Below are 16,664 nucleotides of genomic sequence, written 5' to 3'. Positions count from 1 at the left end.
TATCCAGTGTACACTATATATGTGTACTTATCGCTTACCCGCACTGCATTGAAGATTAAATCGAATCCTAAAGCGACACCCATCCTATTCACAATGAGAACTTCATCTGCTGCCTGCTTCGCCATCTCCAGTGTAGTCTACAAAACATGAGAAGAGTATCAATGGATCGCTAAATGTAGACACTGGCGAGATCTTATGTATGCACTGTTAGGAAGCAAGCAGAGGTGCTGCAAATAATGGGGCACAGGAGAACAGAGATCGAATCCCTGCATCACCATTCGATTCAAACTGCTTATCCATTGGTAAATAACTATCTGCGTCTACCTCAGTTCCCTTATCTGCAAACATAATGTGAGTACCTACAGGCTCGACCACTGGAATTATGCGATTTTGCAACTGCATTTTCCACATAATTATGGAATCCATCATCTTCTGTATAATCTGCAGATTTTCACAAAATAATGTTGTTTCTGGCTGAAATTATCAAAAGTTACTAATAGCACAGCAACACTAGTGCGGCGCAGTTAAATGTCCTCTTGCAGAACTTGGCTGATCCCCTTTCTGTTGCTTATTGTGTATTTGGGTGCTACACTGGCACTAAAACAAGTGAAACCTTTGCCCAGACAGTGTTAGCCTGTGTAGAAATGTCAACATAAGGAAGGAATACTATTACAAAATGTGCTGCATTGCTCTGTATAATTTGACTCTTCTTGCTGCATAATTTAGTCAACCCTGCCGTGTAATTTGGTATTACTTTATCACATAATTCCAGTGACCCTGCTCATAGGCAATTCTGTATGCAGTATGAGCTATGCAAGAAACACATCAAAACATTAACAAGCTGATACCATGTTAAAAACTAAAGGAGCATGCAGCCAGTTACGATCACTGCTGAATGTGGACTGTGGCAAGAGAATGAAAGAGCACGCAGTGGAAGTCCACTGACATGAGACCAGCCCACTTATAACAGGATTGTGTAGCTGAATGGTTTGTTGAATGTTCTTGGCCTTTTCCACTCCAGCGGCAAGGTCTGGGGGAGGTGAGACAGTAATGGGAAGTATAGCTCCCACTACTCTCTCCTTGAGAGACCCACCCTAGCACTCTCTAACCCACTTGAACATGCTTGTGCTGCAAGGCAGGAATTCAGGAGATTTTTGTGAGGCTCAGGCAATAAACTGAAGCGATGTCCTATATAGATGCTGTATCGAAGGTAAGACATAAGCTTTTCTTTATAAACAGCAGGACAGAAGAAGATGCCACCCACAGCATCCACCCTTGTCTCTCTCCTTCCCCAACCGCCACCCACCTCAGCGTTCTCGAACCTCATTCCCCTCACAGCACGCCACAAGCGCCCGAACAACAGCTGCGAAGTGCTGTGGAATCTTACTTATATGACTTATACAACTTCATATCTGACTTATACAACCAAACACATCTTCCCCCTTTGAAACAAATGAACAACATTTATTTGTAAATAAAGAACAATGAGTTACAACAATAAAAATTCACAAATTATAACTTCTATAAGTTGGACACGAGAAGGGTGCCTCAATTTCAAAAATTAAATATCTTGTTTTATAGAAATACAATTAATAATAGTTATATGTTAAACACTGGAATATTAAATTTGTCACATTATGTAATCTTGGAACCTGTTGGGCAATTTGGTCACCCTGGATCAAGATGGACGCGTCACTCTTTCTCTTTCTCCACACATGTGCTCGGTCTTCTTTTGTTCATTTTAATTTGGTGCCAACAAGACACTGCAATCTTACTCTTGTTCCACCACTTACCATTCTCCATCTTCACTGCACTCTTACATCTACTACTTTCTTAGGGACGGAAAATGTTGATTCTCCTTCAGGAATGATTCTGGAGCACTTCACTCTCCCGTGATCCCCCACAGCTACTCTCAATTTCCGAACACAGTGTGTTGGTTGTGTTTGAACACATTATTTTGTGCCTGGACTCTTTTCTTCTCTACCTGTTCTATTTTCCCTCCTGATAGTTCAATTTTTCCCATCCATGTCCTTACATTTTAGAAGTGGGCAATCGTCTTCTCAAAAATATGAACGGAGATACATCTGTCTCGACATTTAAAATGGTGCGTACTGCCCACCACAATTTCTTCAGTTCAAGTTTACAATTCAATCCACTAGCTTTACCCAGTTGCACATTTTCTTTTATCTGACTATAAAATCTCTCAATTAAACTATTGCTTCTTGGACCGTAGAGGGAAGTTTTAGTGTGTTTTATGCCCATAAATCTTAAAAATTCTTCAAAAGTGCAGATGTAAATTGACACCCATTGTCAGACAAAATCTCGCCAGGAATCCGTTTTCTGGCAAAAAGGGAATCTAAGAACTTTATTACTGATGCTGAATTTGGAACTTTTACGAACTTGACCTAGGGCCACCGACTATAAAAATCTATAACCACTATACCGTATTCGGGAATCCCTTTAGCAAACACAATAGGGCCAATGATGTCAATGGCCAATTTGGCCCATGCTCTTTTAGGTACAGCAATCGCTCTACTGGACTGGGTACAGTTACTTGTGACTTGTCACTGATGGCACAACTCATGAAATCTCTGACATAATGTTCTACTTCTTTATCTAACCCTGGCCACCAGACGTTTTCCCTTATCCTTCTTTTCATGGCTCATATGCCTGTATGGCCTTCGTGTGCTAATGCTCCTTGCACTACTAGTGAAGTGCCCCAGTGCAATAACCCATTAACTATTGATAGTTCTTTGAATACATATTTATATGTTTCACCAAATCAGCTCTTTTCACTCTACTTACACCAGCCTTGACTAATGCCCTTGATGACGTTCTTGATCACTCTCACACGCAGTCTTCCATTCTTGTTCTGACGTTGCACCATCCGATCGGCTTTCCACACTACATACAAATTCAGTGTCTTCTCTTACATCCTCTCTGACTTCATCATTTGCACTTCCTGGCAGTCTGGACAAAATCTTCTACTATTTCTTTTTCTGGCACATATTCAACAGTAAAATTGTGTTCTTGGAGCCTGTGTTGCCATTTGGAACTCTTGGGTGTAGCTCGTTCACCACCTTTAGTGGTGAATAGCTGCACCAAAGGTTTGTGGCCAACCCTCACTGTGAACTTTGAGCCACACAGGTAGTGTTTAAAGTGGACAATACCCCACCAACAGGCCGATGCTTCCTGCTCAATGACGGAATAGGTTGCTTCAGCCCCCCACAAGCTTCTGGCAACAAATACCACTACTTCCAGCTTGCCCCTTTTATGCTGCATGAGCAGAGCTCCTAACCCTCTCTGACTAGCCTCCATCATTATTATGGTTTGGTCCTTGGTGTCAAATGGTTTGAGGGGTATAGCCTGCGCTATTTCCTTCCGAGTTTGCTCGAACTCCTTAGCACATTCATCACCCCATACAAATCTGAAATTTTTCTTGAGAAGACTTCTCATATTGAACGTCTTCTCAGCACATTTTGCATAAAATTCTGTTATTCCCATGAATTAACTTAATTGGTCTTTGTTGACTGGGGAACAAAAATCTTTGATCGCTTTACCAAACACGCCCTTAGATGATATTTTGTAACCCAAATGCTCTATCGTGGATGTGTTAATTTTTCAGTTTTCAGGACTTTGGTGGTCATTACAACCCTGGCGGACGGTGTTAAAGCGGCGGTAAGACCGCCAACAGGCCGGCGGTAAAAAAATTGCAATTACGACCGTGGCGGAAACCGCCAACAAAGACAGCCACTTTAACACTCCGACCGCCACGGCGGTACAAACAAACAGCGCGGCGGACACCGCCAACAGACAGGCGGAGGACAAAGTACCGCCCACACTATTATGACAGGCCAATCCGCCACCTTTTCCGGGGCGGATTCACCGCGGATAAAAACACAGCGGAAACAGGAATTTCGAAGGTAAAACGCTCACCTCTACACACTCCACAAGGAACGAGGACACCATGGAACCGGAACTCCAAATCCTACCTGCGATAGTCTTCCTGCTCCTCTACCAGGAGGACGAACGCTGGCGGCGAAGACCACGGTGAGTACTGCACCTACGACACAGGGGAGGGGGGAGGGAAAAAACAGGGACACACACATTCAACACCCCCACCCTCACCCCCACCCTCACCCACTACAACACACACACTAATGCATATCAATACATCACAGTTACACCCCCCCAAATCCCCCTGGAAGAATGCAAAGACCAAAGAAAATAAGTGTAACCATCGGAATATATTACAAACAAGCAGGCAGAAATATATATATATACACCATATACAAAATATATACCAGGCATAGTAGTCCAGGTACTGCACAAAGAAAGTCTGTGGAACACTGGGACCACACGGTATGGGCGAGGCCCACACAAGATCCCCGACCATGACGGAGAGAACACTGCAGGGGCATCAGACAGCAACTAAACGGGCACCACAGGGGGAGGGAAAGTGGGGGCACCTCAGCCGCTTGAGTGCATGACGCCAAATCCACGAGGGGGCCACATGCCCACTGTTCCATCCTGGGGAGTGCAAAGGCACAGTGTCTCAAGTCTATACAGTGGGTGGGTTGCCCACTGTTCAATCCTGGGGAGTGCAAAGCCACAGTCTCTCAAGTCTCTACAGTGGGTGGTTTGCCCACTGTTCAATCCTGGGGAGTGCAAAGCCACAGTCTCTCAAGTCTCTACAGTGAGTGGGTTGCCCACTGTTCAATCCTGGGGAGTGCAAAGCCACAGTCTCTCAAGTCTCTACAGTGAGTGGGTTGCCCACTGTTCAATCCTGGGGAGTGCAAAGCCACAGTCTCTCAAGTCTCTTCAGTGGGTGGTTTGCCCACTGTTCAATCCTGGGGAGTGCAAAGCCACAGTCTCTCAAGTCTCTACAGTGGGTGGGTTGCCCACTGTTCAATCCTGGGGAGTGCAAAGCCACAGTCTCTCAAGTGGATAACAGTCTCCACTGGTTCTGGAGGGGGCATGGTGCCCAGAGTGCTTCATCCTGTTTAGGACAGAGGTAGTGGATGGATCTCTCCACTGGTTCTGGAGGGGGACTGGTGCCCAGAGTGCTTCATCCTGTGAAGGACAGAGGTAGTGGATGGATGTCTCCACTGGTTCTGGAGGGGGACTGGTGCCCAGAGTGCTTCATCCTGTGAAGGACAGAGGTAGTGGATGGATGTCTCCACTGGTTCTGGAGGGGGACTGGTGCCCAGAGTGCTTCACTCACCCCGTGACGGACCTAGTTGCGTCAGTGCCCCTGCCGCTCATGGGCTAGCGGTGCTTGAGTTGGCGGTGCCCTGTTCAGCGGTGCTTGAGTTGGCGGTGCCCTGTTCAGCGGTGCTTGAGTTGGCGGTGCCCTGTTCAGCGGGGCTTGAGTTGGCGGTGCCCTGTTCAGCGGGGCTTGAGGCGGCGGTCTCCATTGCAGGGACTCAGTTGCTGGCGGTCCTTCATGGCCCAGCGGGTCTTTTGCTGGCGGTCCTTCATGGCCCAGCGGGGCTGGTGCTGGCGGTCCTTCATGGCCCAGCAGGGCTGGTGCTGGTGGTCCTTCATGGCCCAGCTGGGCAGGGGCTGGCGGTGGCCTCCTGGGCAGCTGGGCTGGGGCTGGCGGTGGCCTCCTGGGCAGCTGGGCTGGGGCTGGCGGTGGCCTCCTGGGCAGCTGGGCTGGGGCTGGCGGTGGCCTCCTGGGCAGCGGGGATGATGGCGGTCTTCTCCGCCGTGCAGCTCTTCCCAGACTTGCCGGGTTTCTTGTGGCCCTTCCCCACCTTGGAAGGTGTCACAGCTGACTCCACACTCCCACCGGGACCCCTGGGAGCTGCTTTGGTGGCTGGAGTCTTCCCCCTCTCCCGCCGGGCACTGGCCAACTTCTGATGCTCCACAGGTGGGGGACTGTCTGTGCTGTGGCTCCGTGCCAAACTGGCTGTCCTGGTGGCCGGTGCACTCCACATACCGGTGACTACAGGCACCACTGGTTTTGGCTGAGGTGCTACTTCGGGACCTATGAAATGGACGGGGTGAGGAAGGTGTGGGAAAAAGGTCAAGGGTGCACAGGAAAAGTTTTTGGGACACACTGGGACGGGTAGCTGGAGGGGGTTTGGGAGTAGAGGAAGAGGTGGTGGTTGTAGGAGGTGTTCGTTTGCTGAAGGTGCATGCGCTGGAGGCTGTCGTGAGGTGGATGGCTGTTGGGTGGGTGTGTGCCTGCGTTTGTGTATCGTGGGAGGGGGCGTCACAGACACACTGGGAGAGGACACAGGGGGCGTGTGAATGGTAGTGGGGGTGTTGACTGCACATGAGCGGGGTGTGGTGGTGGGTGTGCTGGAGAGGGACGTAGTGGCTGTAGAGGTAGTGCATGCAGGTGCGAGTGTAGACAAGACTGGGAGGGAGGAGGGAGACGACGAGGAGGGGGACACAGTGGAGGCAGTGGATGTTGGTGTGTCTGCATGTGTGTGTTGCTTGCGTGAGTGCCTGTGGGATGTGTGGTGCTTATGTTTGCCTGAGCTTCCCTTGTGTGTTGAGGTGTGTACAGGCTGGTCTGATGGTGTGTTTGGATAGGCAGAGGTACAGGGGATTGGGTCTGGGTGGAGGAAGTTGGAGGGGGGAGGCTAGAGACGGGGACAATGGCTGCCATCAGTGCTGAGGCCAGAGTTTGAAAAGCTCGGTGAAGGGCCGCCTGACCAGAATGAATGCCCTCCAGGAATGCATTAGTTTGTTGCAACTGCCTTTCTACACCCTGGATGGCATTCAAAATGGTAGACTGCCCAACAGTGAGGGACCTGAGGAGGTCAATGGCCTCCTCACTGAGGGCAGCAGGGGTGACTGGGGTAGGGCCTGAGGTGCCTAGGGCAAAGGTGATGCCCACCCTCCTGGGTGAGCGGGCACAAGCGAAGGCTGAGGTGCTGCTGGGAGGGCGGTGCTGGTAGGGGAGCTGTACCTGTAGATGCAGGGGGCACAGATGTTGCCGCCACCACAAGGGAGCTCCCAGAGGATGAGTCCATGTCGCTGGTGTCAGCTCCTGTCCCCGCCATGGAGCTCCCCTCACCCTCCGTCCCACTGGTGAATTCCGAGTCCGTAGTCTCGCCCTCCAGGGCCATGTGGGATGCAGCTCCCTCCTGCTCCGGTGCCACTGCTCCTTCGCCTGATGATGCTAATGCACACTAGAACAGGGAGACCACAAAAAGGGGGGGGGACGACAGAAGAAAGACATGTTGAGGGCATGGATTACCGCTACCGTTGGCGGACACGACAGACACAGAAGCCCCCTGCACTACACTGCGCTCTTGGGCTCCACTGTTCAATTCCTGGGAAATGGCCTACAAGGCTATGGACGACATCTGCACACATAGATGACACAGGGGCATGAATCGCTGTACTTGGCACTCTACAGAGGTGGGGTGGGGTGCCACATGGCCTGCCTTACGGAGGGGCCTTGCCTACGGAACTCGCCCTGGCCTAGGGAAACCCACAGCCCCCCTCCCGCACCCAGACACCTCCACTGCGTGCAAAGTCAGCAGAATGAGAGTGTACTCACCACCTTGTGTCTGCTGTGATGCCCTCAAGCGCCCATACAACTCCGGGTAGGCCACCGCCAGGATCCTGAACATCAGGGGGGTCATGGTGCGACAGGCACCCCTCCCACGTTGGGAGGCCATCCCCAGCTGAGCCTTCGCCGTCTTCTTGCTCCAGCGGCGAATGTCCTCCCATCTTTTCCGGCAGTGGGTGCTCCGTCTGTGGTAGACCCCCAGGGTCCGGACGTCCTTGGCGATGGCACGCCAAATATCTTTCTTCTGGTGGGCGCTGATCTACATGAAATGTACAGGGGAAGAAGAGAAGTCATTACCAACTGCACCGTCAAAGTGATTGGCCCCCATCCCTACCCTTGCCATGTGGCACTTGCATTCACCGTCTTTCATGCACACAGCACTCTGCCCCCTTCCTTCTTACATCCAGCCCTCTCCACACAGGTATAGCCCATACAACATGCTCCCTGTGTACTTACCTGTTTGTCTGGAGGACCGTAGAGTAGCGTGTACTGGGGGAGGACCCCATCCACGAGCTTCTCCAACTCCTCCGATGTGAAGGCAGGGGCCCTTTCCCCAGACGCACGAGCCATTGTCTCTTCCATACCGAGGTCACAGCAGCACTTGCAGTGTAGGTCCTCTCCTGTCGAAGATCAGGTATCGAGTGATTGAACAGATAGAAAATGGCGGTCACGTTCGCAGCGGTGCGTACCGTCACCGCCGGCATACATCGTCACTGGCTCCTGGGACCCATAGGGTCCTATGTTAACCAATGAAGCATTGCGCTGCGGTCTTCGACTGCCTACCGCGACGGTATACAACGCCAACGCAGTTACCTCACATCCCATTGTCCCACTTTAGAGGTCAGGCAGCCGCCATTTCAGGGGCCCACATGGCTTCATTTTCTACTGCGTCACACATACCTAGGCCTAGACTCAACACACATACAGGCCACCTTTTGGGTATGATTGGTGTTCTGGGTAAACTGTGGGTACGTACCTCAGAGTTGTTTGACTCTGTGGATCCCTATTCTACTCACCAAAGAAGGTGTGCCAGATCATCGTGGCCTGCTGTATGCTTCATAACTTTGCTTTGCGACGACAGGTGCCTTTTCTGCAGGAGGATGGTCCAGATGGCGGTGTTGTTGCAGCTGTGGAGCCTGTGGACAGTGATGAGGAGGAAAGAGAGGAAGAAGACATGCACAACAGTGACTCAGTGATCCTACAATATTTCCAGTGAGAGACAGGTAGGAATACAAACCTGCCTACTACATATACTTAGACACTACTACCTCTCTCCTGTCTGTCGTTTTCACCCAGTGTATGGTCACTGAGTTTTCACTTTCCCTTACGATTTCACAGATGTGGGTCCCACTGTGTGACATCTGCTTAGATTCCTCATGGACTAGAGCGGTGTGACATAGGTATGTTGACATTACTATTTAAAAAACATTTTGTCACTGTAATTGCTAATACACTATTTCGAAATCACAGACAGACTCCAGATCATTTTGTGCTTTAGGTGTGTTTATTTAAACGCTCAATATTGGAGGGGGTAGTGAAATGGTGAGGGGTGATGGTGGAGGAATGTCCATGGCAGAGTCCAGTCTATTAGTCTCACAGGTGCATTGCCCATACGGGCATAGGAAGTGGAGCTGGGGCAGTTTAATTATGGACAGGGGGACAAAGTGGGACAGTAGGATAACAATCAGGGTGGTCTCATTTCTTGGCGGGGGTCTTGTCATCGTTCTCTGTCTTGTTCCTGGATCTCAGGGACCGTTTGCGAGGTGGTTCTTCCTCTGCAGGGGGTGCGGTGCTGGTGTGGTGGTCCTGTGGCGGGGCGTCCTGTCCACTAGCGCCAGCGGAGGTGGTGGGCAGTTCATCGTCCATGCTAGTGTCAGGGGCCCCTTGTAGTGCCACAGTGTCCCTCCTGGTGTTGAGTACTTCCTTCAGCACCCCTACGATGGTGCCCAGGTTGGAGCTGATGGTTCTGAGTTCCTCCCTGAAGCCCAAATACTGTTCCTCCTGCATGCGCTGGGTCTCCTGAAACTTGGCCAGTACCGTTGCCATCATCTCCTGGGAGTGGTGGTAGGCTCCCATGATGGAGGAAAGGGCCTCGTGGAGAGTGGGTTCCCTTGGCCTGTCCGCCCCCTGTCGCACAGCAGCCCTCCCAGTACCCCTGTGTTCCTGGGCCTCCGTCCCCTGGACCGTATGCCCACTACCACTGACTCCAGGTCCCTGTTGTTGTTGGGGTGGTGGGTTATCCTGGGTTCCCTGTAGTGGTGGACACACAGCTGATTGACGTGTCCTGGGAACGGAGGTATGGGCCCGCTGGGTGGCTGCTGTGCTGGTGTTTCCAGAGGAGGGAAGGTCTGTGGTGGCATGGCCTGTGCCTGTGTGAGGGGAACCGACTGTCCAGAGGTCCCCGATGGTCCGGGCTGGTCATCTAGATCCAGTTGGACAGAGCTGCTGTCATCACTGTGGGCCTCTTCTGTTGGTGGTGTGGACATGTGTGGACCCTCCCGTCCGGTGACGTTGGGTAGGGGTCCTGCAGGGGTATAAAAGGATGTTTATTAAATCTGTGTGTGTAATGGTGTGCAATGGGTGGGTGACCGTGTACCCCAGTGCTAGCATTCCTGTGTGGGACCTTGTGTGATGATGGTTTAGGGGGGTGTATGGGTATGTGCAGTGGGCATGCTTTGGTGATGGGTGTCCATGCTTTGTTGTTGCATGCAGAGCTTGGTGTTGGGATGTGTGGGTTGTGATGTTGGGACATATGTGAGGAGTTGGGGTGCTGGGGGTGAGGGTGAGGGTGGGGGTATGTGATAGCATGCAGGTAGGGTGGGGGATGTAATAGTAAAGCTTTGTCTTACCAGAGTCCATTCCTCCACCTACTCCTGCGAGGCCCTCAGGATGCAGAATCGGCAAGACCTGCTCCTCCCATGTTGTTAGTTGTGGGTGAGGAGGTGGGGGTCCGCCGCCAGTCCGCTGAACCGCCAGGTGGGGTCTTGAGGCCACGGAACGCACCTTCCCCCGTAGGTCGTTCCACCTCTTCCTGATGTCCTCCCGATTTCTTCTATGTCCACTATTCTGTGCCATAGCTCCATCTTCCTAGCTATGGAGGTGTGCTGCACCTGTGCTCCGAATAGCTGTGGCTCTACCCGAACGATTTCCTCCACCATGACCCTGAGCTCCTCCTCCGAGAACCTGGGGTGTCTTTGCCGTGCCATGGGGTGGTGTAGGTAATGTGTGGGGTGGAGTGTGTGGTGATAAGTGTGGTGATATGTAGTGGTGTGTTGTGTGAGGTGCGTGGAAGTTGTGTGGGTGATGGTGTTGTGTGCCTGTGGATGCTGTTGTTCTTGCTGGTGATGTCTCTCTCTGGCCTTCTTTCAAGATTCTTTGTCGTAAGGGTTTGTGGGTGATGTGGGTGTGTGTTTTATATTGTAATGGGTGTGTGGGAGTGGTGTGTGTATGTGTATCAGGTGTGTGTATTTTGAATTGTCCAATGTGGCTGTGTTTTGTAAGAGTGTGTGTATTTTGAGCGCGGCGGTGTGTACCGCCAATGGAATACCGCGGTTGAAAGACCGCCGCGTGGATTTGTGTGTCGTGATAGTGTGGGCATATTTCTGTTGGCGTGACGGTGGAGGATTTGTTTTCGCCAGTTTATCACTGACCTTTGGTGTGGCGGACTTGTGTGGGTGCCTGACTTTTGGCGGATTCCGAGCTGTGGGTCATAATAGCTGTGGCGGAATTCCGCAGCCGCGGCGGTGTGTTGGCGGTCTTCTGCACGGCGGTAAGCGCCTTTTACCGCCAATGTTGTAATGACCGCCTTAGTGTGTGACACCTTTGTTTATTTAGAATAGAATTGTCAATACTTGATTTAACTTTGCATTATGCTGTTTCTGATTTTCACCATAAAACATCATCTCTAAAGGCCATCACTCCTATCATGCCCTTGAACATGCTTTCTACTTTCCTCTGAAATACAGCAGAAGCTAACCCCAACGGCATGGGTTTGAATTGAAATAACCCTTCTGGAGTGATGAACACAGTGTAATGCCTGAAATCAGGATGTAAATGAATTTGGTGATATGCTGATGTCATATCTAGCAGATTTAATATTTTTCCACCCTTGAGCATTGAAAGCATTTCTGCAATATTTGGTAATGGATATTGGACCACCCATATTTGTTCATTCAAATTGCATAAATCTACATACATACGCAAAGAGCAATTGGCCTTTTTTGCTCAAACAATGGGCGCTACGCAATCTGAGGTTTCTACTGGTTCTATCATATAATTTTTATATAGTTTGTCAAGTTCCTCTTTCAGTTCTGCCCATAAGGTAGACGAAACTTCGCGTTTTTATGAACTACAGGTTGAGCACCCTTGTTGATCCGTATTTTGTGCACGAAGCCTTTAAACAAAACTAAAGCTTTTTAAAAAACTTCTGGATATGACAACTTCCATGGTTTCTTTCGCACTGCAAGAATTTGCATGCAATCTTTCTTTAATGCAACCTGGTCAGGATTATTGGAATCTAATAGAATTCCCAGCTTATCTTGATCGAACAATCCTAACAGACAGGCATCATCCTTCGCTACATACTCTGTACCATGTGCCTTGTTTTCTCTAAAACTCAATTCTGCGTCAGACTCTCCTAGAACTTCAATGGGTTTACTCCCATAACACACTGGGCAAATTGTGGAACACCTCAAATTCTTTTGGCTGTGAAACAGTTCTTTCCATTTCTTTTCACTCATGAGTGTGAGTGGTGACCCAGAGTCTGCCATTGCTTTAATTTCCACTCAGTTTATGTTCACTAAGCAAAGGGGTCTAGATGAGATGCGTTGCCATATATATAGCCTTCTAAACATTTGGATGGAAGCTTCTTCTTGGCTTTATTGCTTTTGTTGGCCCTTTCTCGCTCGTCCTTTTTCCTGTTGACTTTATACTTACTTCAACAGCCAACAGGCATTGTAATTGAGATTGTAACTTTGTGTCAGACCATGACATTTGTTCCACGTATGAAGTGGTGCTTTAGGTTCTGATAGCTATTTCCAGGGCTTTTTGTAATGTTAGATACGAGGTGGAGAATATGCTTCTTATACTTTTGTTTATGTCTTCTCTACTAACTGGTCCCTGATCATCTCTCCTTCAAACGTTTTGTATTCACAGGAAAGACATGACTTTCTATTGTGCAGGTCCCAGGCATCTGAATCTCTCTGAGGGTATGTGGACTGGCTGGAAGTCTTCATTTTCTTGTTGGCACTAATGAGTTCTTCAAAACTTTAGGCGAGGAGTTTGACTGTCTGATTGCTTTATTGTGGCAGCCTCTCAAACCCTGACGAATGCGGCACGCGCAGAAGGCCCTTGATGTAAATTTGTGCTTGCCAAGAATAATGGATTTTACAGTACCTTAAGCACAGACACCTCAGAAAGTATTGGTGCTGCAAAATGTAACCGTGTCCGCTTAACCTACTCCACGTTGTCTGTTCACCGGTGCGGACATGAACTGAAAGCATTGGAACAATAACGATGGCAGGCCTCTGTGGCCACGCATGGGATGTGCTGCTGCCCGGAACACTCATCACCAATATAAAGAAGATGTATCACAGGTAAGACGTAAGCTTTTATTTATAAACAGCAGGACAGAAGATGATGCCATTCACAGCATTCAATCTCGTCTCACTCCTTCCCTAACTGCCACCCACCTCACCATTCTCGAACCTCATTCCCTTCACAGCATTCCACAACCACCCGCACAACAGCTCATGAAGAAGTACTGTGGAAACTTACTGCTTTACTTATACAACTTCTTACATGACTTATACAACCCAACAGGGCCTTCACAGGAACAAGGGCCTGTTTCAAAGTTTAAAAAAAATGTCCTTGAGAGAAAAAGAAAACACAACATATCCAACATCTAGCAGCATCTAAAGACATTAGCCATGTTAGCTGCCTCATTGCTAATAGGGCAACTTTGTTTCAAAATCTATAAATACGTGTTGCAGCACAGGGCCCTCAAAAGGGGCAGGCCTGGGGAATAATGACCACACTTGTCCCCTTTTGGATGAGCCTGCTGCATGGGCAAACAATATGAGCTAAGATGTGCAACCACAGGAAACTTTAGTCTCCATCAGCTTCAATCAAGGGGGAAATTTACTTCACATGGCTCTAATTAAGAGTTTGTTTGAGCTGGTGGCAAATGGGAGCACTGGTGGCCCTGCAAGGCAGAGCGGAGAGCGAGGACCTGGGATAGTAGAGAAGGCAAAGGAAGGAATAGTTTTGGCAGAGGTAACATTACATGCTACCCCCTTGCAAAATGAAAAGCTTTGCAGGGAGTTGGGGTCAAGGCTTGGCTCGTGTTGCAGCCAAAGCCTAATGCAATTTTGCAGGCCATAATTTATGGATGTTAAAATCTGGTCCAATATTATCACACCAGTAAAATTGGGTGTGGGAACTCCAGGCCATTCATAACCAGGCCGAGCAGGATACCTCCTGGGGATACGCCTCCACCTGACTCTTAACCAGGTCCATAGCATCCATCACACTAGGAACCAACTCCCCCAGGTCATATTTGACCCAGAGCAATGGCAATAAAAAAGCATTAGTATCTAATAGCTTTGTGGTTTGGAGGGGGTGTATATCAGTTGATTATGGGTATATTTCAAGTTAGATGACACCATGTTTTTGAGTCTTAAAAGAAATGCAAATGTTTAGGGGTAGCCTCCACTGTGTAAGACGATTCCATGATTTCCTAAGGAGTGCATGGACACACAACAACTACTGTGTATGTTTCCAGCAGCCAGAGTGCCTTAGATTGTAGTTGTACGCTGCAGGGGAAAATATGTACAGATCCCTTCAGAAGTGCCTCAGTTTAAGGCCAGGATTACTTAGCAGTACTCTTCATTATACTGAGTTGTCAATGTCTCATTACAATGTTTACTTAGGAGGTCCTGCTAGATTTAGGTTAGACAGATTCCCTTTCACGTCTCTATATATTTCTCTTATTTTAATTTTAAGTGGCAAGAGAATCATCACTCGGTTTGAGCAGATATCCAAACCCAAAATCTTACTATGCTTCTACAAATTAAACCAAACACAACATTTGGAGAGTGAGCAAAACTACTGTAAGAAGGCTTGTAATGACACAGATTATTGACACCATAATGATTACCTGCACATTGCCTCTTCATCCATTTTTTGCTCACTCTAGTCCTAAGAATTAAAGTCCATGGCACACTGTAAAGTGTTATCAACTGCTCCATTTTTCCTTTGTCTATGGTGTCCCTTGATATTATTCTTTTTGTCAATATTGTCTGAGGTACCTTATCTCTATGGACCCTTCAGTGAGATTTAGGGGTCACCTTTTTGGCGAACTCTGAGAAAGAAGACCGTGCACTGGACTGCCACGCTGCAGTATTAAGGGGGTAGCCCTCTTTAGCTCACTCTCTGAGGGCGGGTGCAACTGTTTATAATGTTAGAGTCCAGGAGAGATGTCTACTGGCCTTCCACTATAAACTGAATTGGAGTGCTCTGGGCTGACTGCAACCAATCTTTTAAAAAAATAAACATAATGTTCAAAAACTTTGAGCCAAGTCATTGCAAGTGACGACGCAGAAATGAAGGTTTTACATTTATTAGCGCATAAACGTAGTGTCAAATAATCATGTGTGACTTTAACCGAACTAATAAAGATTGTACGGGGACAAAATGTGCCCTCAGAGTAGTTTGCCAACATTTATAAGCGTGCTTTATATAACGTGATGTATTAGAATTGCACTAATCCGACATAATCATAAACGTGTGCTACGATTTGCTTGTTTGAAATGTTTTAGCTTAGCATAACTTTAGTGGAGGCTTTGGCCTAGTTGTCTGGTCTCACGATTTAGATGCTCGTATTTTTCCAGTGTGCTAATAAACGTGTATTTCTGCTTGAAGCTGTACTTTTCCACTGAGATCGTTCACATGCTTATCTTAAGGTTTCGTGCCAGCCTGGCATTTTCTTCTCTGCTCCAAGGTCAATCTGCAGGTGCGGACAATGGAAGCTCTGAAAGTGAGTTAATTGGTATAAAATGTTGCAACTTACGTACCCGTCTCCAAGGATAATGTATGCTTAAGTAAAAGCTTGAGAACTGTTGTTTTTGATTGGACAATTTGAAGCCAACCTATGAACCCTCCAATGGAAGACCCTACTGGATTTGAACTGTTGTCTATTTAAACCAGGTGCACGAGAAGAAAACAGCCATTACAGCTATTACAGCCATTACCAGCTATTTTGCAGCTATTATGGCCCATCTTGCTGCGACGCCATTTTGAAAGAGACTTTGATGCTTTCTCTAATCGAGAGAAAGAGACTTTAAATGATTCTTACCCTAGAGACTTTAACTTTGATTTGTCCCTTTGCATGAAGTAGTAGTTTATCTTGCCGCCGTGAGGCAAATTGCCCCGTCCACCTTGCCCCTTTGCCCCGTCCCATGCTGATCGAGAAACGGTACCTGTGAGACGAAGACTTCCTTGAATGCTGATTGAAATTGGTAAATATGAAAGGACATTGTACAATTGCATTGTGTTTCTTTTAGGTAACCAACTTCTGATTTTTGATAAGAGCCCTAGTTAGGAGTTTTCCAAATTAATGTTGCTAAATTGTGTTTGCATGAAGTCCCACATGCCGATGCTAATTTGAGGTTAGATGAGGATTCCTTTTGTTGCACGATGCAATTTGAGACCTTGTTATGCTGACCAATGTATGCAATTAGCTCATTACAGATTATAGTTTTAGTGATTTGCATTGCTATTATCGAATGCCTTGTTATTCAAATGCTGCATAGATTGCACCTGTTTCGCCGTTATGGACAGCTATTAATGTTCATTTACTTTTACCATTTGGTGTTGAGACACATCTATATTGTGCTAGCTTTGTTAATATAGGGAAATAAATTAATTAACTTTGAATAAACTGGTGTGGTTATTCATGACCGAAAGGTCATGGTTCGCCGAAATGTATTCTGGACTAATTGTTAAGTGTTATGTTGATCAAGGCATTGCTTATGTTCGTTATTGATTATTGATCTGGTTAAATTGATTGATCTCTGGTGAAGAGAGTCCCACTTGGTCAAAAGATTCATCAGCCTAAAGAGCGTCCAAAATA

General features: G+C 48.0%; 1 protein-coding gene across 3 annotated transcripts in view; it reads right to left on the bottom strand.

Annotated features, from left to right (window-relative positions):
* The window catches only part of LOC138246638 (uncharacterized), a 403,830-nt gene that overhangs the window by 78,036 nt on the left and 309,130 nt on the right, over positions 1-16,664 (bottom strand). For all 3 annotated transcript variants that reach the window (XM_069201360.1, XM_069201371.1, XM_069201379.1), the window contains exon 10: positions 39-137. In XM_069201360.1, coding sequence (XP_069057461.1) covers positions 39-137 — 99 coding nt within the window. The remainder of the gene's footprint in view (positions 1-38; positions 138-16,664) is intronic.

This window comes from Pleurodeles waltl, chromosome 1_2 (genome assembly GCF_031143425.1).
Source record: "Pleurodeles waltl isolate 20211129_DDA chromosome 1_2, aPleWal1.hap1.20221129, whole genome shotgun sequence".
Classification (NCBI taxonomy): Eukaryota; Metazoa; Chordata; class Amphibia; order Caudata; family Salamandridae; genus Pleurodeles; species Pleurodeles waltl.
This window is presented reverse-complemented; position numbering and strand designations above follow the sequence as displayed.